The following is a 24859-nucleotide window of genomic DNA, read 5'->3' as shown; positions in this document are numbered from 1 at the left end:
TTTCTGAAACTCACGATATCCTACTTAGCAGATCGCACTTTTCAAGTCAGATGCGGAGATGCCCTTTCAAATAAGAAAAAAAAATTTAGAGGAATTCCTCAAGGATTGGTTATCTCTCCAGCAAATTTTAATCTGTATGTGAGTGACATGCCTAAACCCATAGATGCAAAAATTTTGAAACATGCCGATGACACAGTAATTTCATCTAATTCACTGAACCCTCAACATGCAATAGACAAGCTTAAAAAATCATTGAATTATGGTGCAAAAGATGGAAAATTAACCTTAATCCTGAAAAATGCTACACTGTAATGTATCAAAGATACAGAAAATATTTCCCCGTCAACATTGACATTAGAATAGATAATGCACTCACCCCTACCACAAGTTCCTACAAATACTTAGGTATTTTCATTGACTCGCAGCTTACCTTTCCAGAACACATTAATTATGTGACAAACAAAGCAAACGCCACCTTTATAGGTTTGTATCCACTCCTCGGAAGAAAATCCAAATTAAATGTACACACAAAATGGACTCTGTACTTGACTTTAATTTGCCCAATACTTTTATACGCTGTGCCTGCTTGGGCTACTGCCTGCAAGACTCGCAGGATAAAATTAAGTGTTATGCAGAACAAAATACTCCACTCTATGACTAATGCAAGTTGGTTCATCAGGAACACTCAAATTTATCAGGAAATGAAGATCCCTGAAATACAAGAACAAATCTTAATTTTCTCACATAAATTTTTCAACGTCATTAATTCGCCGCATAATGCTATAAAAATTTAGCAAACTACGACTCCGTAGAAGAGAGTATGGTTAAACGACCACGATCTATTCACCACAATCCAAAGTTGTGAGTATGTAAATATTTCTTCATATTTCTTGCATTTACCCGCATTTATTCATCTTACCAAATTTCAACTCTGTGTTGTGTTTTGTGTATGTATTTTTATCATATTATTTGCTTTTGGCAAAGCATCAGACTATTGTGAACAAAAAGGCTTTTTAGCAGATTATGGACTTTGCTTTATTGTATAAAAAACTGTTTTCATAATTCAGTGTATCGTTGACTGACTCTGCTTAAAAATGTGTCTCTGCGATCGGCCCATGTGACTTCACGCCCACTTCTGTCAGTTCTGAAGATTTATCAAGTTCTTAAAGTATTTATTTAAATTTAGTGTTTAAACTCAAGAAATGCTTCCCATTTATGACTCTTTTTAATTGCTATTAAGGGATTATGGACTCATTTGAATTATTTAAAAATGATTTATTACTTCTGTATGATCGACCAATCAGATTGAGACTCTCGGTCACATGTACGTTAACTACTCTCACGTATCCATGCTCATTCTCAGTCGACGAAGTTCCTCGTTAAGATAAACTGCTCCAGCACCTACACATAATTTTTACGACCATTTACTGATCTTTTAATGTGAATTAATTCAACAATTACGAATTTCTTCCCCGTATGACTTGCCACCTCTTCAATTTCACCTGCGGGCACGGTGCACCCTTACTAAACATAAATTTTAAAATGTGAGCTGCCACCGGCCTTACTTGAACTATAGGCTAAAACTCTTATGTAGTTGTAACCTAAAATATGAAATGACAATTTTCATTATCATTATTGATAATTTCCATAATCAACGGGAATCTTTTCATTCTAAAAAACCTCTTTATCTCTTCATGACTGTCAGTGAGACTTACAAATTTAAAACTGTAGTACAGGTTTTGGGGGACCACTAACTGATTGATGACTGGGGCAATGCTATCACAATATATACTTCAGCTACATCATCATTTCCCCCATTTCTACACATTTCATTAATTGGAAAAATGTATACTTCTTTTTGTTTGTAGCATGCCTGGTACCAGTTCGTAAGGTGCCTCAACGTTTGCAGCAGTGTGACCATTACTTCGGCTTCCCTTGACAATGCAGCATAGAGAGAGATAGTGACTCTGGCCCGTCAAACGAAAAAGCTGGGTACATGAGTGGCATAATGTCGGCTTTTTTTAAAACGAGTCTACATGCAAGTATTCTGATGGCCGTAGGCTAGAGTGTCCGACGAGATTGCATGTTGCCTGCTTGCATCTGATATTGGCATAGGGCCCTGCACCTGCTGTGATAGTTGCAGCCATTGGGCACACAACATGTTTGGATTGACAGTCATTTGAACTCAGATGGGTGCATTTCTGACATCTTACATCTCTATTTCCGAGGCCCCCAAACACCATGTTCCAACAAGATAATGCAAGACCACATGTTGCATGTCATGTTCTGACCTTCCTCGATACACTGGTATTTGATTGCTGGGCTGGCCCGCACTGTCTCCAGATCTGTCATCCATTGAAAACATATGGTCATGGGTTGCTGAAAGACTGGCTCACCACCCTTCTTCAGCTAATACGGTTGATGAAATGTGGGATGGACGTGAAGACACATGGAATGAGTTGCCCATTTCTGTCATCCAAGCCCAGTTTGATTCCATGACTAATGGTGTAAGGGCCATGTTAGCTGTCAGGGTTGACAGCTATTTCTATGAATTTCACACCCCTGTAAACCTCCAAAAATGCTTACAAATTTAATAATTTTGTTCTCATGCCGTACTGTTTACATGCAATAAGTATCTTTTTTTATTTGCTTTCCTTCATGGAGTTGCAGGTTTAATGGCCACCAGTGTATAACGAGGAAGCTCCGATTAATTTAGAAGTCAAATAACAAAAAATAGACATTATATTTGCGAATTTTCACAGGACTAGTTTTGATGGTTTAACCAAACCATCAGCCTCAGCTGCCAAAGTGCAAATACAGCTCTGAGTTTTGCTTGTTGATAATCTGGGCGATCTTTGCCACCAGATGCCAGTGTTTTACCATAAACATGCATAAGGTTTGTGTATTGTTATTGGGACGATTTCCATGTGTATGAAATATTGTTGCTGCATTAGAAGCTCCTGCAAACACTAAATACATATCTTTCAATACCTCAACAGCACACCAGCAGCCAAGCAGTAATGTCGCTAACACTTATAGTACAACCTTAGGTCGATTCCATGCAAATTGGGTGGCTGCATTTCCCTTATGAAGCATTCCTCCCCTTAGGCAGAGAGTGCTTGTTTGCTTTGCTGTAATCAAATAAACTGAACAAAACTAAATTTGTTAGTCTCAATGATCATAGATAATATATACATTGCATCAGTATTGTGGCAGCACAGTTAGTTTATATTTCATTTTAATACTATTTATACCTTCGAAATGACCTATTTTCAAACAATTTCCATTGAATGGAACTGATGATCTTTAACATATTTTTCAAATAATAATTATACTGTTTTACAAAATTGATGATTTAAAAGCAATAAATGCATTATTTGATAACTTAAATCTTTATTTTTTAATCGTATATAATTGATATAAATTAAAATACATTCATAACGCATTCAGCTAGAAATTATGAATATCTGCAGCTTACTGTAATGAATAAATGTGCCTATGTATTACATATTACATAGTTCGGCTCAGAATCCATTAAGTTTTTATGTTTCTGATGACAGACATAATTTTCAATGCAGAGTTGACTTTCTCTAGCATTTAATATTCTTGACAATTAAAGGATTTAGTGCATATGGACTCATCATGTCTCATGTAAACTCTAAAGAACCACCTTACATCACTAATGACAGTGGATTTGCAGTTTTACAACTCATCATTTATTCTTCAAAAATATATGGCTTTTCTAATGTATTCCCATCTATAAATTTATAACCTTTAAAAACCACCTTGCTGATACTGTGGTAAGAAAGCCAACTACCATAACTCTGGGCTTGAGTATGAATCCCATCATAACTCTGGGCTTGAGTATGAATCCCATCATAACTCTGGGCTTGAGTATGAATCCCATCATAACTCTGCGCTTGAGTATGAATCCCACAGAAAGGATAAACGTTTGCAAGTGTATAGTGTTTTTGGATCACAGTAGCACTTAAAATACAGTTAAGCAGATAGTCTTTTCGAAATCAAGTGGCAAGAGAAGAGTATGTAGAAGACTCTTAGATTCATCAAAATTCACATGGAATTGATAAGTACCCAGGATTTAAGCCAATGACAGGTACAATCTTGTTTCTTTCACACAGTGAATTTTTGGAATCTATGTTCAGATCAGGAGGATTAGTCAGAACAGCAGACTATCCACACCATTTTTTTCCCCCTACAGTTATTATTAAAATTAAGACAAATGTCACAAAAAGGTAAAAAAAAAAAAAAATTAATTCTTTTAGAGGATCATTAAGTGATTAATTTTTGATTTCAGTTCGCTAAGACGATTATCAGTGGCTTTATTACACAAAATAGCAGCTTCAAGGTCAGTCAACAATTCTTCATCTAAATTAACACTGTATTACATATCAAAAGCAATAAAAGTTATTGCTTTTTTACAAAAGCTTTACAGTATCTATCATGGTGCAAATAATATTCACATTATCAGTATTTGATTCACTTCATTTCACTGTTTACCTGATCAAATAGTGTCCATTAATACACACATTTTTTGCTGGTGAGATCCCATAAATTTGAAAATAATCTACTTCTTGTTATTCTGTAGAACGCAGGTCCTCAGTTTTATTCATTTTTTTTCCAAAGATGCAATGAAAAAATACAGTAATAACAATTAATTTATATCCTTGTTCATAAAAGTAAAAAGTGGCCTATCAAGAATAAACCCAGGTAATGTAAAATGAAAGTGGAGGTGTTACGAGTGTGCTGTTATGTTACAGGTATCCATAAATGATGCTAAGCTGCAGTGTTTGGCAACAATTTTGTAATCAAAGGGATAATACGCAAGCACCTAAGATATCCACAATTATAACAAAAATAAAAGAAACTTAAATTGAGTTGCAGCAAGATGAAACAAAGACTAACCTATACAAGAAATTAGCTGACTGTATCTTTGAAAGAATTCAAGCCGTTATTAAGGTACAGAACAGTCTAATGTGACTTTTAAATAAAAATGTATCATAATTATTAATTTGACTGATCAGTTTTTAATTTTCAACAGGGTGATGGCACTGAATATTTACATTTTAAATTATTTGCAAGCTTACATTCTTTTTAAAGATTTAATTTTGTTTACAATTAGTAAAATTTCTACTGATTTTATGTTTTGAATGTTCATTAATGTATTTTTATTAATTATATTCAGGATTGATAAGGATTCAAAAAGTTATTAATTCTAGATTAATGCTGTTTATGCCATTTTCATGCATGTACCTAAATAGTAGCTAATTTTGCCAGTACACAAATATATAACCTACTTACTCAAGCTGTGGTACACATACTTTTATATTTTCATAATCCTCAATGTTTAATGTACAATGTTTCACGAATTTATAAATTAAAAAAATCACTAATATATACAGTAATTTAGAAGTTACTTGATAAATTTTATAAGATTTAATTCTTTTACTCTTTAATTATATTTTATTATTATTTTAATAAAAAATTAATGCACAGTTAAAATTTTCCCATATGAATGGAAAGAACTGTAATAAAATTCATGCTTCATGAAGATACAGAAAATCAATAAAATTAATACATTATATTTCCATATATAAGCTAAATATTTTAGCAAATTTTTACTATTAAAGTTTAGGGGTCACCTGATACTATAGACATTTAAAATTATTTATAAATAATTCAATAGCAAAGTGAATAATTAAAAATATTTTTATCTTTTTAATCCTAATATATATTAGTCAAATCTCTAAATATCACTATTAGATTATGAATTAAACAATTTTTGGACTACAGCCAAGTCTGGATGAATGGCATCATCCTGTGTTTTCCAATTAACATCCTGACCTCCTTCTTAGGATGCTATCTTCAATTCTGTCCACTGAATGTTTTTTTAATGTCCATACAGTTGTTTCTAGCCTACGTTTTAAATGGATGAGTAGTTGGCACTTAGGTGTTAAGTTAAATGACTAATTTACTTGAAATGCCAATGTGTATTTGAATTTAATTAATGGACAATTTAAAATTCGGCATATACGAGTTTATACTCATACCATGTATTTGAAAATACATGGTACTTAAAATTATTAATATTCAAAGTATATATGGCTATGTAATGTTTAGATACTCACTGCCCATTATTTCTTTGTGCATAACGAATGACACTGGGATCAACTTGACCATACTTTTGTGACAATGTCCAAGTTGCACTTTGCCCCAAAGCTATCATAAAAGGAAAAAAAGACAATGGTTTACAGTAACAGTTAATAAATTATAAGTAACAATATATTTTTAATATAAATGATATATATAAAAATATTATCCAGTTTAGTTTTATTAGTCTCTTGAATATGAGTTATTCTACTGAGCCACAACACTGGATAAAAAAACACTCTTTTGTGATGAAATAATGTGCATTATATTGTGATTAACAGAAAAATAAAGAGATCATGTTAATTAAAATGAGTATAAACTAAGTATGAAAAATTGGAAAAACATGAAATGACGACTTAAAAACTTTTGGAATGACATAAATTAACTTTACCAATTCTTGCTAAAATTAAATGTGACTCATAATCAGCTTATATTTGAAATCAAATTATGTATGGTGAAATTCTTAGAAGGTTGATCAGTTATCTGCATATGAAATGAATTTCACACTACATTCATCCATTTATTTTCAGGATTTATGTCTATCGAAAAAAGTACATACAGATTTTGTGAATTTATCTAATAAGATAACTATTCCTATAGTAATGTGTTCACCAAATGAGGGGCATTTTTACTATTATTTAAAAAGTAATAACTTGCTCAATGTCTTCTGTATATATCCCCTTGTAGGGAAATCATGGCTCATCACTTACATGGACAAACTTCCATCCCAACTTAGTGTTTTAACAATGACTTTTTAATTTGAGAATAACAAGAAAGCAGATTACTAGTTATCTTGACATCCTTTACATAAAAGATGCAGGTTCACATTGATGGTTACACAATGATCGCAAGGAATACCTCAGTACGGTTGGGATGACTACTTAGTTCCACCGAGTGTATAATCACAGATATCATATCTGTTGCAGTTGTAGTTTTATATTTTCCTCCTTTGCAGCTCCTATGTATAATATGATAATTATGAAATCATTTTTCAAAGTTTATGAACTGAAGACCGCCTTGTATTCAGCCCTGACCTAGACCGTCTTCTTAATTATGCACATATTTTTAAAATCAAAATGCAAAGATATCAAGCTAAAATGTTTTTAGCTCAAAATGACTTTTCCATAGTTTCAGTTGCAGATGAACATATAATTCTGAAGAGGCCCCTCTTTGACATAAATTTTCTTGTAATAATAGTGCCACTTTCTAACATACAAATGCACTGGTTTAATATCACAATTTACACAACAGGCTGATTCTTAATACCTGTGATTATATTTAAAATCTTTGTTTAATTTCAAATCATTTTCCAACGAATAAAAATTTATACATGCAATTTTCAATATGGTTGTGATTACTATCAAAATTTCATGCAAATACTTTTGGTTAGGCAACATGGAACATCAATTCAGTTAGTTGCTGGAGTAATTTCTTAAACTTTTTCTATATATTAACTCCCTAAATATGACATTTTTTTCCTAGAAATTTTTAAATGCATTCACATGGGAAATGATACTCAAATCTAATGGGACTGTCACATCCAATGGCACATGAGGCTAAAAGAAACTCTTCCGAACAACAAGCTTGTATGTAACTTACAATTCAAAGGTTCTTAGCTGAAACATGTTTTGTAGAAAACTATGTTCCTGCTAGCAATGTGGAATTTTTTAAACTGAGCTGAAAATGTTTCTTTTGAAGCTCCATTACTTACAAGATTTCTCCAAAGAACTAGTTTTCACATAAGTCAACTAATCTGATGTGCTGTTGAGAGTAGCTCATAGATATGATACCATTTTTAAGTAGCATATAATTATTTCTATCAAACTGCAAAATATAATAGGCCTAGCAGGAAGGTGTAAAATCTTAACAAGCATAAATCACATCTGAAATTCTTTCTTCATATCAGGAGAAACTTTTTGTAATTGTTTAACTTATTAAGAATTTCCTGGCTTATTTAAAACAGTGAAGTGATTTTCTTAAACTCAAGTTATATTTTTTAAAATTTAATGTTGAAATGACATTTTACACATATCTTTATTTAAGAAACAAACTTAAAAATTTCAGAATTTTACTGTTTGCACCATCAGACAAAGTAGCATATATTTTTAACATTATTTCGGATTGTTCACAAAGCTTCAAAAACTGTTCAGTTTTTTTAAACTATCTGACATCTATTAATTTAAAATTTCAACATCTAAAAATGAATCAGTTATAGTTTTAAAATTTTCGTGATTACAAAACACTTAATTTACCTTCTTTTAAAACAAGAATGATAAAAATATATCAACTAGATGATTTTTAATAATATTTATATATATATAAACTGTAGCTTGAAACAGAAAAGGGAGGTACTAGTTTTTCCGTTGCCATCATTTCAAAATAAACTTCAATGATGATGATGTCATTCTATCACTTCCCTTCCAATAAATAATTACTTGCAAAGATATTACGCTTACTACAGATGCCTTCTGCCATTTTAAAAATTCTATTTCTTTCTCTTCTTTTATTATATACAAATTCTGTTTTTATAGAATTCATTTCATTGATTTAAAAATACAACAGAGAGACTGATTAGTGTTTAAAATTATTTGCAAAGACATCTGCCATGTCATAACTTTATAAATATTTCCCCCAGCATTTCATTTGAAAAGCTGATTATATTATATTCTTTGATGGTACTTTAAAACTCTGACACTCAAAAATATATCTGTTAAAAAAAATTGAACTTTTTAACAGTTACAAAACCAATTCTTTGTTTTGTTCAGGATGATACAAAAGTATTAATTTCTAGACTTTATAGAATATCTAAAAAATAAGCAACATTTTTATAAGTTTTTATTTAACTCCCTTATGCTTGTCACTATGGTCAAAATGTTGCCTTGATTCTGAAATTATTTCCTGATAAGCTATTACGAAAATTTTGCATGCACACTCATCATAGATTAGAATGTACTTTGATGTGGGTGTTTAAACAATAAAGTCTATTAATTGAGCTGAATTGTTAAAAGCCCTTATGTTTAGAAATTTATCAAGGATATCCCATGCTTTTATTATTCATGATATAAAACTGTAGATGAATTTTGTAAAGAGAATAATTTAATCTATTGCTCCCATTAAACTATGACAAATGAACTTTCTTTTTAATTAACAATAAGTTTTATATAAAAGATTATTTTATGAATAAAATATTTTTATTATGTCTGTTGCTGCATTACATTCAGTATGAATCACAAGATCACTCATACATTTCAATTGTTGCTTGTAGGAGCAAATTAATTTTTACAGTTTTTCAATCTTAATCTTTTTAGCCACTGTGACATATTTAATTGGTTAATAATAAATTGCCTACTGACTGGAGAAAGAGATTTTTGACTGACTTATTTTTAGGCTATTTCAGCATTTGCTTTTTAGAATTGCAGATTATATATTAATCTCTTGAGGTAAGACACTTGCATCATCACTAGCACACATTCGCTTCTTATTTTTAATAACTTTAAAGCACAATTTAAAAATTCAGTTAAAACATTGCAAAATCATTTAAACTTTGTTCAGTTTTAGAACTACACTAATTTTATGAAGTAATAAAATGATTCAGTTGAAAACTCATATTTCTGTGATAAAAATAACATAGGCCTCAACTCTTATTATTTAGATAGCGTTTCACAAATTGGGCAGCACATATTGTGAATTAATAGGCATTTGCAAGTTTTGCCAAATTTCTAATTTTTATACTGTCACTGTGAATTTTCATTTGCTTTTTGGGTTAAACAGAAATTAATTTATAACCTTTCTTAATCTGATGCTTTTAATAATATCTTACAATGGGAAAAAAAATTAAGTACCACATGAAATCTCGATGGATTAATCTTTTTATCCTCTCTATTTCAGAGAAATAATTTAATAAATAAATTACATTCACATATTAGATTTACACAGATGAATGAATCACTCTATAGTTTAACTGCTTATCACTTTTATCTGTAAACTAACTACAGTGTATCTAATGAGAATAAAGGATTATCATTTTGTTATTTAAATGTTAGTCTCAAGTTTAATTTGTATTATTGCAAATCTGATCTCAGAAACAAGCAAAGCAAGAGATGGCATTATTGATAAACTTAAAAAAAAAAAACATACAGTGTGTACATACGTTAATTGAGAATAACAATAGTATTTAAAAGTTATAAATCAAAATGAAGTATAAAACCTTAGGATTTAGATCTTATGTATATTTTATTCGGTCTTTTAGATAACTTCTGAATTAATGTCTTATACATGCACACAACACACAGATTACATGAAGTTTCTATTGATTATATTAATAATAAATATGTTTTTTTATCTGTATGCATTTGCTTAAATTTATGGGCATGAATTGTGCAATGCATATATATATAATTATAAATTACTTGGCATTAAGTAAATGTTTCATAAGGGGGAAAAATGTGTTTAATAATAAAAGTAAGGTATTTACAAATCACCTCTAAAACAGGTTAAATATGGAAATTTAGGAAGCATCTAGAAATGCATATATATAATTTACATATACATGCAAGCAGCTTTTAAAGAACAGTTTTCCCTGAATAAAATAAAAAATTACGTATTATATTATAAGTTCATAATAATAAATTAGGTACGCCTAAAACAAAAAGCACAAGATATAGGTTTACAATTAGGATGCATACCTAGGACTTTGTGAATTTTCAGAATTTTAATATGATTAAATTTGTAGTTATTTGATCCTGCAGACTGAAAAACAGAAATGCCACATTTAGAAATTAGTAACTGATTTATCAGAAAGACATGAAAAATTAAATGTAGCATTACTGCACTAGGCAAAACCACTTTAAAAATGTTAGCTGGATAAAATTTTCCAACTACCTCAATTACTTACAATAATAATTTGCAAAAAGTAAAAAAAAAAAAAAAATTATACATATAAAAAGTAACTGCACACTTGCGTGAAGAAAATAATCATGGAAAGATATAAACAGAGAATAATCATTTGGCTGTGAAATGCTTCAAAGCAAGATTCCCCTTTGTGTAACATAGTACACACACATATATATAAAACAATTGAACATACACGCTGTTCACAACAATCAATTTGTTCTCGGCCAGCCTTTAGGTTTTTTTTTTTAATGTGGCAAAATTTTTCATCAGGCCACTATTTTAAGCCAAAGGATTAAATACAAACAGAAAATAAAACTATATTATTACAAAAAAAAAAGCATGTTTTTTTTTTTATTTTTTTTTATTTTTAAAGCTAAAGAAACGATTAAAATAATACCTATATAATATATATTACAATAATATTTTATAACCGAAAAAAGAACAATTACATTCAAAACATATATGGAAATAAATGGTGCATTCAAACAGAAAACACATTGGGGGAGGGGAACTACACGTGAATGCAGATTATGATTTTAGCAGTTACATTATTACAAGACACTACAGCAAATACTAGAAAAATGTTATTCTCGCTCCCTGCTTTGCCCTAAAACAGGCCATGCCTTTTTTGGACCTTCAATTCAAGTTTAAAATTTTTTTTAGATTTAGAAAATACAGTCAAAAGTCGTTAATTCATACACCCATAATCCAGACCTCAAAGCTACACACATGCATATTACGGCTGCGAATATGCATGTGCGCATACCCAAAATACATTTACGCATGCGCGTTTAATATATAACGGACAGTATAAGCTAAGCTAAAATTATCTAATTCAGTTAATGTTGCAGATTGCGTTGTTCCTTAATCTTCGAATTGGATTCGGCTTATTATTTTTTGCAAACTGTTAGAGCAATTTTATAAAAGTAAGCTTGAACTTTCGATTACGTCAAATAGAATTTCCGATATATATTTACTAATATGTAAAGGATCTACAAAGCGAAAGTATGTTTCGAAGTCCATTAAACAGAAAGTGGAATTGCTGCAAAAAATGGATAAAGGCATATCCTTTGATTATCTAATCATTCTGAAATATGTTTATCAATTTCACGCTGCTCTGCGGGGGAAAGGAAACGACGCGGCGCGCAATGAATTGGAAGTTGATCTGTCAACACTATCCTTATCTTCAGAGCAGATGTTTTTATTTTATTTGGCTTATAATTCCTTACTAAATGTAGTATTTCATCTCAATGTACTCCATCTTTGATACTTAAATCAAATTCCTCCTCATTATAATGCGCTTCCAATAGCGAAGAAAGTAAACAAATAAATATTAAGCTTTCTTTTTTTTTTCAAATTTTGATACCCTTTAGATCATAATTGTTCTTTATTTCATAAATTACGGTTTCATATTTTTAATTTTATAATTTCTGCACGCCATCTTACCAGATTTAAACTGATGATCTATAATCCGGAAAAATCGATAATCCGGAATCACCGAAGTCCCGCCGAGTCCGGATTAATGACTTTTAACTGTATTCATTTTTGTAAATCACAGCTAAGTACATGAAAGTTTTTCACATACAGATCAAACATTTATTAATTAATTCAACTATATAGTAAGTTTTAATTTCTTCATTAAAATATGTACATAATTCTACAATAACCTTCATCAACAAAACAAGCAGACATGAAAATCTCATTAAGAACCATCTACCTATCAAAAGATTAATAAATATGTGATTTATAAACAGAAAATTAATTCTCATAACTTGCTAAATTTAAGACAGTAATGGGTAAATAGCAAAAAAATTCTGAATTTGCACCATTTTTGGTACAGAAACACATAATATGCAACAAGAATGCATACTGTTTTTGATATGAATAATAAATTGTTTCATTGCAGGTGAAATAAAGATAAATAATTCAAGAGAAAACTGCAACATACAGAACTTGTAGTGCCATTTTAACATTTTTTTGTTTCACCTCTGCTAAACAGCTTCAGATTTTGCAGTAGTAATCAACATATCTTAAATAAGTTTACTCACTGGAAAGTCTGGTGGAAGAGCTAATTAGGGTAACATACTCAACACAGTAAGAATTTTCAGGATATTAAGATATTTTTGCTAATGAGTAGACAAGAACAGTCTTACTAAAAAACATACCAAATTGCTAAGCAATTAGAGCAGTGGCCATCAAACTTTAAAAATATATTAAAATAATGCAGATTATCTTAAACATTTTAATTTTAAATGATATTCATACATTCTAAATCATCAGACATATAAAATGTTCTTATGTAATGATACTACAGACACTGATACACATTTAATTACAGTTAATAAAGAACTATACTTGCGCCTACCATCAGTTTGCCCAATGGAAAAATAGAAAAATTACTGCTTATTATTGCCAAATGCTCTATTTTGTTCCGATTTCACATGACCTAAAACTGCTTTTTCTCATGGCGAATGATAACATTGAATGGATCGCGAAACAACAAGGTCTTAACCCCTAACCAGCAAGGTTGTATACATGCATAGCCTAGAATATTTTCTATGATGTCTATATGTTCTACAGACATGCATCTTAAAATATATTCTTGCATTTTAACATATGTTCAAGAAATTAAGGCAATATATTAAAAAACATAAATCCATCCATAAAGTACCAGAAGCATTTCGACATTAAAAAGGAAAAATTAGTTCTTTCTCATGCAATTTTAGGAAATTTGCGCTTTCTTAGAGAAAATCTGGGCCAATCAGAAGGTTCAGAAGTGTTTAACTAATTGTCAACAAGTTTGAATAGTTACAACATGTGCTACATTTAACAATTTAAGTGCTGCTAGCTTCAACATGAAGATAAACTTAATATTTTATTGTCACTTTCAGGAAATGATACGTTCTCATACCATGACAGACTGTGAGCTGCTAATTAGTTAAGTGATAGAAGAATAAATGTGTTGCAGCCATATTTTCTGTGTCTCTGTACAATAATAATACTTTATGAACCAAAAATAACACCACTTCTGTATGTTTAATAATTGAAATACCACAGTAAAGACATAATGGATTACCATACTAAACGTCAAAGTGACATTTCAGTTTAAAAGATCTGCCCGATTTTTTTATACACTTCCACAATTTGCAATATTAACATTATTTCACAATAAAAAGATCAGTAAACTTTTAATCACTTGTACATTAGTAATCACAGCCAGGTTTCTGAAATTACACTTATGAACTGGTATGTTAACTGAAAGGATACGTATGAACAAAAGAAATTTGCAAATATGCGTAAACACTGTATAAACAGGTAAATGATTAACAGTGCATAACATGATAGATAATACCCTTTCAAAGTGACGTAACAGGAGACAAATATAGCAAAATTGAAGCATCAGAATAGTATTCATTCATAAACCTTCCATATCGATGGCTAGAAGAGGTTCGATCAAAGGCTACAGAAGTGATACAACTAGGTTTCAAGCTTTAATCAAACAGAATTGCTTCCCCCCCAAAAAGGTTTTTTTTTTTTCTAATAAAATACCATCATTTGTGCTGAGTGAAATCAGACTACAATAATAACAATATAATATCAGTGGTTTGGTAGTAAAACTGACACGAGGGACTGCAATGGCCATGATATACAAATGAAGGAACAAACATTATACGTACATGGCTATAAAATGTGATAATTTATTCAAATCAAAGATTATAATTCAACAGGTAGAATCTGCTTCAAGTAAGATTAAATGTCATTTGCAACAGCTTCTCATCTTTGCAAGGTGGCTATTGCTGTAACTAATATGACTAAGTACTTATTACCGGCAACGACGACCTTTTTTTCACAATGGGTTCAAATTAGCAAAAAGCGTGTACAGTCAAAAGTCATTAATTCAGACACCCATAATCCGGAATGATCTATAATCCGGATCTCAAAGCTAAAAACGTTCTGCGCATGCGCATAGGCGTTTACGCGTGCGCGTTTTATGTATAACAGACGGTATAAGGTAAAATTATCTATTTCAGTTAATGTTGATGATTGCGTTGTTCCTTAATCTTCGAATTGGAGACGGCTTATTATTTTTTGCAGACTGTAAGAGCAATTTTATAAAAGCAAACTTGAACTTTCGATTATGTCAAATAGAATTTCCAATGCTGGAGCTCCCAAAGGATCTACAAAACGAAAGTATGTTTCGATGTCCATCAAACAAAAAGTGGAATTGCTGCAAAAAAATGGATAAAGATATGAAGAAGGTGACAAAGAGGTTAGTGAAAACGAAAAAATTTTGATTGACAAGTTAGTCGGTATTCTCGGCACAGCAATTAACGGGACTTGAACAGCGGAACTTTGTAAGTGAACAAAAAATTATGTCTGTTTATAGAATTAAAGAGAAAATATTATCACATAAAACGAAGCAACTTAAACAACTTACATTGAAAGAAATGTTTAATAAAGTAAACAAATAAATATTAAGCTTTTTTTTTTTTTGTAAATTTTGATACCCTTTAGATTATAATTGTTCTTTATTTCATAAATTACGGTTTCATATTTTTAATTTTAGAATTTCTGCATGCCATCTTACGAGATTTAAAATGATGATCTATAATCCGGAAAAATCGATAATCCGGAATCGCCGAAGTCCCGACGAGTCCGGATTAACGACTTTTGACTGTATTAAAAAGATGCTACAAGTCAATGGTATTTTAATTTTAGAACAGTCTTTCTTGGTGAATAATAAGATAAAATTTACTAAGAAAACTACATTATGCTTTAAACATGAATACAGTCAAAAGTCGTTAATCCGGACAAATGGTACCAAAATTTCATTTTACAGCACCAAACTACTAACTCTTAATTTGAACTTGCGCCGGACTTTCAATTGATTTTTCATTACTACAGATGCCAGACAAGCAATTATTGGTATTAATTTCTTGACACATTTTCACCTTCTAGAAGATGTCAAGAAGGATTGCTTAATTGATGCTACAACTCAGCTGACATCAAAGGTCCGAGCTTCTCACATATCCAAGCACACCAATGAACAAAACTGTTGTGTCAGATATCACACAGTTTCACCAATTATTAACACAAGCTTTTCGCATATCAAGCGCACCAATGAACAAAACCGTTGTGTCAGGTATTGCACAGTTTTCCCAATTATTAACACAATTCCCCAGCATTTCAAACCAAACTCAACCTGGGCAACATACTTATCATCCAGAGGTGTATCATCACATTGAAACACATGGCCCACCAGTATTCTCCAAGTTTCGTCGCCTTTGTCCAGAGATGCTAAAGGCTACCCGCAAAGAATTTGAATTCATGCTAGCACAGGGAACCATTCGTCCATCAAAAAGCCCCTGGGTCAGTCCACTTCTCATGGCCAAAACTTCAAATAGAAACTGGCAGCCTTGTGCAGTCTACCGTCGACTTGATGCCAGTCCCCGACAGATATCCAGTGCCACATATCCAAGACTGTATTCAACTCTTTCATCGAAAACACATATTTTCCATGCTCAATCTTGCAAAAGCATATCATCAGATGACAGTGTATGCTGAAGACGTGCCCAAGACTGCAGCGACTACACCATTTGGTCTCTTTGAGTACTTGTACATGCCATTTGGCCTTCACAAATGCTGACTAAACATTTCAATGATTCATACACCAAATACTATCTGGTCTTGATTTCTGCATTTTATATCTGTGCCAGATTTTTACTCCCCTTGAAAGGCATGGATAAAACTAAACCTATCCAAATATGTACTTGATTAGCTCTCAGTTTCCTTTCTTGGATGTTTTATCACTCAGAATAGAGTCACGGCCTTTACCTGAACGAGTCAAAGCAATCAATGACCTGCTTCAACAGAAAACCATCTCTGAACTGAAGAGTTTCTTAGCAATGTTGAATTTTTACAGATACTTTCTGCCCTGCAAAACACAAGCCTGCCTGTATGAGTTTCTAAAGGATGTGAGGGAGGAGGGATCAAAGAGCTATCCCTTGGACTGAATCTGTGCATATACAGCATTTGAGCAATGCAAAAACAATCTGGCAAATGCAGACACACTTTATCACTCACCTAGTGATAAGCTCTCTATAATGGTAGATTCAGTTGACTCATCCACAGAAGCCGTGCTTCAAGCCCATACCACTAAAGGATTTTTTCCAATAGCATTCTTCTCCAGAAAACTTACTACCACCACAGAAAGGAAATACAGTACATATGACAGCAAGTTGCTTGCTGTGTACTGTGCTATTAAATACTTCTAGCACAATTTGGAAGGACATGACTTTTATCATTTTCACTGATCATCGACCATTAATTTTCGCTTTTAGAAAAAACTTCATGTTCTCCTCGTCAGCTTCGACAGTAGGATTTCATTGCTCAGTTCAGAACAGACATCAGATATGTCTCTGGTACTGATAATTGTGTCACTGATGCTTTATCTAGGGTAAACAATATCAACCTTACCACTTCAGATTTTTCTGAAACTGAAATGAACCAAGACATCACAGAATGGACTCGTTCATGCATTGGATGTCAATTGTATAAAGTATCTCGGCACACTCACAGTCCTATTCAACAATTTAACCTTCCAGCAAGACGTTTTGATCATGCGCACATAGATTTGGTAGGCCCATTGCCTCCTGCAAATAGTTACACTTACCTTTTCACTTATATTGACAGTTTCACAAGATGACCCAAAGCTACTCCTATTGAAGATATCTCTGCTGAAACTAGCTCGAGCCTTCATCTCCCATTGGATATCAAGATTTTGTATGCCTACTACCATCACTACTGACCATGGCCGACAATTCGAACCTCATTTATTCTCCTTCGACGTTTGCATGATACTATGAGTAATATCTCGGCAACCCCAGCATCCACACATAACAAGGCAAGCTATTTTGTACATCCCGCACTTGAGGCATCTTCTTATGTATTCATGCGAAATCGTGTCATTAAGCCATCTTTGAAACCTTCATTATGATGGCCCATTCAGAGTTGTCCAAAAACATTTCACTATCATCTGCAACGGCAAACAATCAGTAATTGAAATTGATCGTCTCAAACCAGCGTTTCTGATGCAAGATCCAGTAACTTCCCTATCAACACCCACAGAAGAAGGCTTAAATCCCATTAAAGACCAACTTAAAACTACCAGATATGGAAGAATGATTAAATTTAACCCAAAATATTTATAACATACCAATGGTACTTGGGGGGGGACACTGTGGTGTTCTCACAGATACTTTAACTTCTATTCAAAAGATGGTGCCACTTATCAAATCCAGTTTGTAATCTGAGCAGTGAAGGAACATCAGTGGTCACGCAGACTTCTCATGGGAAAATTGTATGCAAAGGTGACATGAACTGTGTCTCAAACCAGTCTTCAGTTTCAATGTATTTTTGATTATAATTTAGTGCTTAATATATGCCTCTGCTATAGTTAAGATGACTACTCTTGTTTCCTTAAATTATATTATGCAACATAAACACAACCACCAAACATTTCTATATATACAGAATTTTAATACTGCCTATTGCATTAAAAAAGGGAGGTGCACAACCAGATGTTATAAAATTTCAAAGCTCTACAGATAGTATGTACACAGAAATGTCCAACCCAAAAATATCTTTTGAACCCATTTTGGGACGGGGGAAGAGTCCTTTATTGTCCGTAGGTATAAATGTCAAGTAAAATAATTATTCAAATGTATTTTTGAGCGGTCAAAATGGATACTGCCATTGACATACCATACACGAAATGTTTCGCAACTGAAATACTTCCTTTACTTCATACAAGAAAGTAAAAACATTGCATATATTTAACAAAAGATCTTTGAAAGCTCAATATGAAATCTTTTGAAGTTGCAGCTCTTTCAGATGTTAAAACAGTTTTGAAAGAATATTACGGAAATTTTATCTAATCCACATGGATTATCAGTTAGGTTTTAGAGAGACTCGCATAACTTTTAAAAAGTGAATAAACATAAGTTTGTTTAAAAAATGTTGACTATTTTGGCTATAAATTTCGAAACAAATAACTCAAAAACCATATGAAGCTTGCAAATATTTTGATCATTTAAGTACTATACATTATTAGACACTGATGACTATGGCAATACAAAAACAAAAGGTGGTGAAAAAGCATAGTCCAAGAGAATATTTTTGCATTTCAGTCTTCTTATGCAACAAGTCAAAGCATTTAAAATTGGCTTCTTCGATGCTTGTTTTAGAAATAAATATGTAACAAAGCATGTTTTTTTATATAGGCAATGATATCCACTTGTTTCATATATATGTGGGATATGTACAGATGTAAATAGATATATTAAAAAACTCTGAACATTAATTTAAAGATATAAGATATATCAAGCAAAATTCGAAGTTTAATTTACAGCAATTTTATATCTTCCCTTTCTGCCTAAAACTGCTTATAATAAAACTCTCAGAATTGCACCACTGCTAATGAAGCAGCTCTTACATCAATAATTTAGTTGCTAATAACTTTAGAAAATAATAATTAATTGACAGAAATTTAAATTGTAATTGAAACTAAATCATCTTGACTGAGGCTTCCTCTTGAACACATTCCATTTGCTCTCTACTTTTCTCGCTAGATCTGCTGCTAGCTGTTACTGTAACATCTCCAAAATTGTACAAGTGCTTATTATGCCACTTTATTTGTGTTAGCTATAAATTGTTTGTCAATGAGAATAAAGAATAGAAAATCGGCCATGACTGCAAGCTTTGTTTTTATGTCAATATTTTAAATTACTATATATATACATGTGCACGCGTGTGCATGTATGAATGAATGTTCAGCACATAAATGTCAAATATAAATTAACATTTGAGAGAAGATATAAAATAATTAAATGAGGCCCTTTTCTATAGTTATTACCATTTAGTTCCAAATTATTATCGTGCAACAAAAATCTCGTTTTTAAATATATAAAATCGGCAAATACATAAGTAGTAATCATTTTTAGTATTGCTCAACAGCTACTTAACTATGTTACTAAGAAAAATAATAAATTTTTGCAAGAATACAATTATTGCAATATTTCATAAGTACTTAACCACCTTTAACAAAAATATACCAATAATTGAAAGTACATTAGGTTTTTTTTTAAAAATATAAACTAAAACTGAAAGATTTCAGGAGGGACTATTTTAAAATAATCTCATCAATTCTACACAATTTTTTTCACATGCTTACAATGAAAATACTTACAGCTGTAAATTACTAGCATCCAATCTCAAATTTGGAGTAGACTTTCTTTAAACACCCATGCATACCACATAATAAAATAAAATGATCTTACCATCTCAGTTTTTCTCCTCAATGAAACGTATTAAAACAAATTTTTGACTAAAATTAATAATGCTTACCAAATGGAATATAAGATCATCAGCTGATTGTATAATAGACTATGAGATTTAACGAATGTTTCTAAGGAGTTAAATTTCAACTTAGAAAGCACAACAAAACATGTCCTGCTTAAGGTTTCTGCACCTAATTTAGAATCACATGCAAACTAAACACCCAAACTTTTCTTTCGTAAGTCAGACATATTTATTAAAAAGGAATCAATAATAATCAACAGATTAACTTCCCTGCAAATAACACAGATAGGAGTTACATAGTAGTACATAAATTTCCGATAAGAATATGTGGCAGATATTCTGACATTCATTCACACATGGTGATTCTATAAGCCAAGTTTAAGCAGTTCAAGGTTTAGTTTAGAATGCAAATAAGATACATAACAAATAAGTTAACAATAAATATATTTTTCCGTGAAATTTGACATTTTTCATACAGATAAAATAGCTAAAAAGATTGAATCAAGATAATGGTTTATCTCAATGGGTGGTGTGAAGATGTTTTAATTACTGACATTTAAGTCTAGACTGAAAGATTAAAAGAAAGATTCATATGCTCAATATGATGAAAACAGGTAAGGCTTATCAGTAAAAGTAATAAAAACAGATACTGGGACTGCTATAAAGATAAAACAAGATCTTAAATTTATATGAGCTTTTACAATACTCAGGAAAAAAACTTTTATATTAGTTTTATGTCAAAGCACTAAAGTAAATTAATATAATAATTTTAAGAAGCCATGTCAAATTCTTCAAAAACTTTATGGCAGTAAAATTACTCTCTAATAAATACAAATTTTAACATGGAGTTTTTATTTCAAAAATTTTACCAAAAAGACAAAAATTGGCAATAGTTTAAGATGAAGCAAATTAAAAATTGATACATTAATCAGTGATATATATATATATATATAAAAGATTGAATTAATTATTTAAAATTCATTGAAATTGAAATAAATTTCCTAATACTTGCACAATAGCTGCAAAGTAAGATAATAATAATTTATTTACTAAAATAATATTATCTCCTACTACACTGACTACCAATAAGTATTTCGACACCTATGCAAATGACGATATTTGCGGTCCTAAGGTATGTCACGAATTCGCCGGTATATATCGTGTCGGAAACAGCATTGGCTTTAGTCGCATGCAAGATGCCTAGCAGTTCGGAGCTCTCTGATTTCGAGAAAGGTATAATTATTGGGTATCACAAATGTGGCCGATCCTTAAGGGACATATCTAGCGATCTGAAGTACCCAAAATCGACAGTGGCCTATGTGATTAAGAAGTGGAAGGTGAGCAGTGATTGTCGGAATGTGCCCCGAGTCGGCAGACCAACGAAACTGAAAGATAGAGACCGACGAGTGCTGTCCAGAGAAATTCGGAAGAACCACACCCAACCGATGGCCCTCATCCACGAGGAGTTTCAACAGGCATTCGGGAGTACTGTTTCAATGAATACCATCCATAAGGAAGCACATCTGCTTGGTTTTCATCGTCGTGCTGCTGCCCATAAGCCTTTGATCACGAAGTCCAACCGCGCTGCTTGGTTAATGTGGTGCAAAGCACATCGAAATTGGACCGTAGATCATTGGAAACGGGTTCTTTGGAGTGACGAATCAAGGTTCACCCTTTACCGTTTGGATGGCAGGGTCTGAGTCTGGCGTCTATCTGGAGAAAGTCTCCTGCCAGAATGCATTGTGCCAACAGTCAAGTTCAGCGGAGGTGGAATTATGGTCTGGGGGTGTTTCTCCTGGTATGGGCTGAGGGTCTGGGTCTGGCATCTATCTGGAGAAAGTCTCCTGCCAGAATGCATTGTGCCAACAGTCAAGTTCGGCGGAGGAGGAATTATGGTCTGGGGGTGTTTCTCCTGGTATGGGCTGAGACCCTTGGTCCCCATTCATGGTAAGCTCAACTCCGATGCCTACTGCACTATTTTTGATGACAATGTGCTTCCTACGTCGTGGCAGTCTTACGGGTTGGACCCCTGTTACTTTCAGGACAACAATGACAGTTGTCATGTTTCGACGTTAACCAAGGCTTGGTATGGTGCCAATGGAGTTCATCGAATGGACTGGCCTGCCCAGAGTCCAGACCTGAACCAAATTGAGAACCTCTGGGACGAGTTGCATAGCCGAATTCAGGGGTTCACTACCCGTGCAAAATCGGTGAGGGGACTTCTATGTCTTCTCCAAGCCGAGTGGAAGAAAATACCACTAGCTGTCATACAAAGACTTGTGGAAAGTATGCCCCGGAGGGTCCACGCTGTAATTACCTCTCATGGAGGCTCTACCAACTATTGATTTTAAATAAAGTTAGTTTTTCTTTTCTATCACAGGTGTCCAAATACTTATTGGTAGTCAGTGTATAAAGTTAGTAGAATATATCTGAATGAAGTAACCCAGAAACATTGAAATTTAATCCTGGAAATAATATTTTTAAAGGAACTTGAATTTAAATCATGAAAAATAGAAATGGAAACTTTTAAAATGAAAATTAATAAACCAAGTAATTATCGTCATTGATCGGAAATTGGTTGACTTTTCAAGGGGAACAAACCAACCCCCATTAAATTAACAATAATTAATAGTGCTTCTAGGTTACTTCATTCAGATACATTCTACTAACTTTATATTAAGAGATAATGTAGTCAATATTACTTTAGTAAATATATATGTACACACACACACATACATATATGACTGATTAAATGCATCAAGTTTTAATTTAGTTTAATTATCACATATATATTAGTATTCAAACTTCAAACATTCAACACAATTTAATAAGATAAAATAATGGCAATACACAAACACATATACAGATGGCAATACAGTATTTGAAGCAAACAGACCAATTAAATGGTGACCTCAAGGAGCACAAAAAGGAAAAATCTTGGAAATTTTTGCAGTGTAAGTGCAGGTGACATGCACCAGTTATATGAAAATAGGGAAGGGACACATTTTATAGTTACAGTTAGTGCAACAGTATGACAAAAACTTCCAATACAAATACTGGGATTTTTAAGATGGCATCACAAAATAGCATAAGTGTGCATAAAATAAACAGAAAATACATCAGTTTCTAAATAGTCACATGGAGGTACTATTAAAATAATAAAAGATGAGCAAAATAGGGAAAAAATTACCACTAAAAGTGAGGAAAAACTATAGTAGATGAGAGTATAAATGTTTATTATGCCCATCACTGTTATTAAGGATATACTGCATGTATCTAATAATGGAGAAAGAAGTTGCATGATGCATATTAGCTGACATATTCAGTGCATTCCTCATAATGCTTTTCTTTTTCAACCATTCATTGACATATCTTCATAGACCCTAGAATTAAGATAACCTAAGAGACTGAAGTTCATCAACATTAATTCAGGAAAGTGGAGATGTCACGCAAATGGAAAATCTTGAAACTGTTTCCCACATGCATCTAAATATTTTACAGAAAATATCTGGAGATAGGTAGAGCACCGTCCTACATCAAATATTTTCTGTAAAACATTTTATATTAGCAATTCTATATAGATAGCATTGATTAATAGCTTACAGCTACAGCCACTGTGAGGTGCATAACAAATGGGTAAGTGGAATATTTTTAAAATAATAGGCCTAAAAAAAGTCAGCTGTCACTCTAATCTGTGCATAGTATTGTGCAAATGCACTGAAAACAAGTGGTGAAGATTAGTGTCAAACCAATAAACAGTTTTTTATTTTTACTTGTTCTATTAATGTAAAATATCACCCATTGGGTTTTAATTTGCTGCACTTCTGAAAAGCAGCTAGCTTTCAATTTATCTGCAACTTCAGTTCCTTGACCACAGACCCTAGTGCAAATTATCTATTCAATATAACGCTTCCACAACATAGCATCACGAGTTCATCATAAAAGTTATGCCAGTTTCCTTTTCTGTGACATTTTAAACCACTCAAAAAAAATAATTTAACACACACTATGATTTTAGTTATGCTGCTGCTACATTATCTGAAAATTTGTATTTTAAACTTTCCATCATTTAAAATATGATATCTCTATTTTTTTATTCTATTCTTATTATTTCAACAACTCATTTTTTTTCTGACAGGTTGATTTGTAATGTAATTATATAAACTTGTGAATTCAAAGAAAAGAAATCATTCAATAACAATTTTATGCTGAAAAAAAAAAAAAAAAAAAAAAAAAAAAAAAAAAACTTTTTTTTTACATTATAAATTTTTAATCATGAAAAATTATTTGGTATTTTCTATTTATTTCTTTAGCTATTACATTTAAAATCAAAAATACAATAATTCTGAATATTTAAGCACTGAATAATGATTTAAAGTCCCAACTTACATTTATCTCTTAAACTCATTAATCTTTATGATACTTAAAATGTTCCAAA

General features: G+C 31.9%; 1 protein-coding gene across 5 annotated transcripts in view; it reads right to left on the bottom strand.

The window, feature by feature from the left end:
• Window positions 1–24859, bottom strand: part of LOC118194378 (uncharacterized) — a 139510-nt gene that overhangs the window by 17758 nt on the left and 96893 nt on the right. For 4 of the 5 annotated variants that reach the window (XM_085813509.1, XM_085813510.1, XM_085813512.1 and 1 more), the window contains one exon: window positions 6147–6237. In XM_085813509.1, the coding sequence (XP_085669635.1) occupies window positions 6147–6237 (91 nt within the window). Of the gene's footprint in view, window positions 1–6146; window positions 6238–10853; window positions 10918–24859 lie in introns of those variants that run through there. The other variant, XM_085813513.1, reaches the window with a different exon arrangement.

Source organism: Stegodyphus dumicola, chromosome 3 (assembly GCF_044657685.1).
Source record: "Stegodyphus dumicola isolate Sdum_Otavi_A_Nest chromosome 3, ASM4465768v1".
Taxonomy (NCBI): Eukaryota; Metazoa; Arthropoda; class Arachnida; order Araneae; family Eresidae; genus Stegodyphus; species Stegodyphus dumicola.
This window is presented reverse-complemented; position numbering and strand designations above follow the sequence as displayed.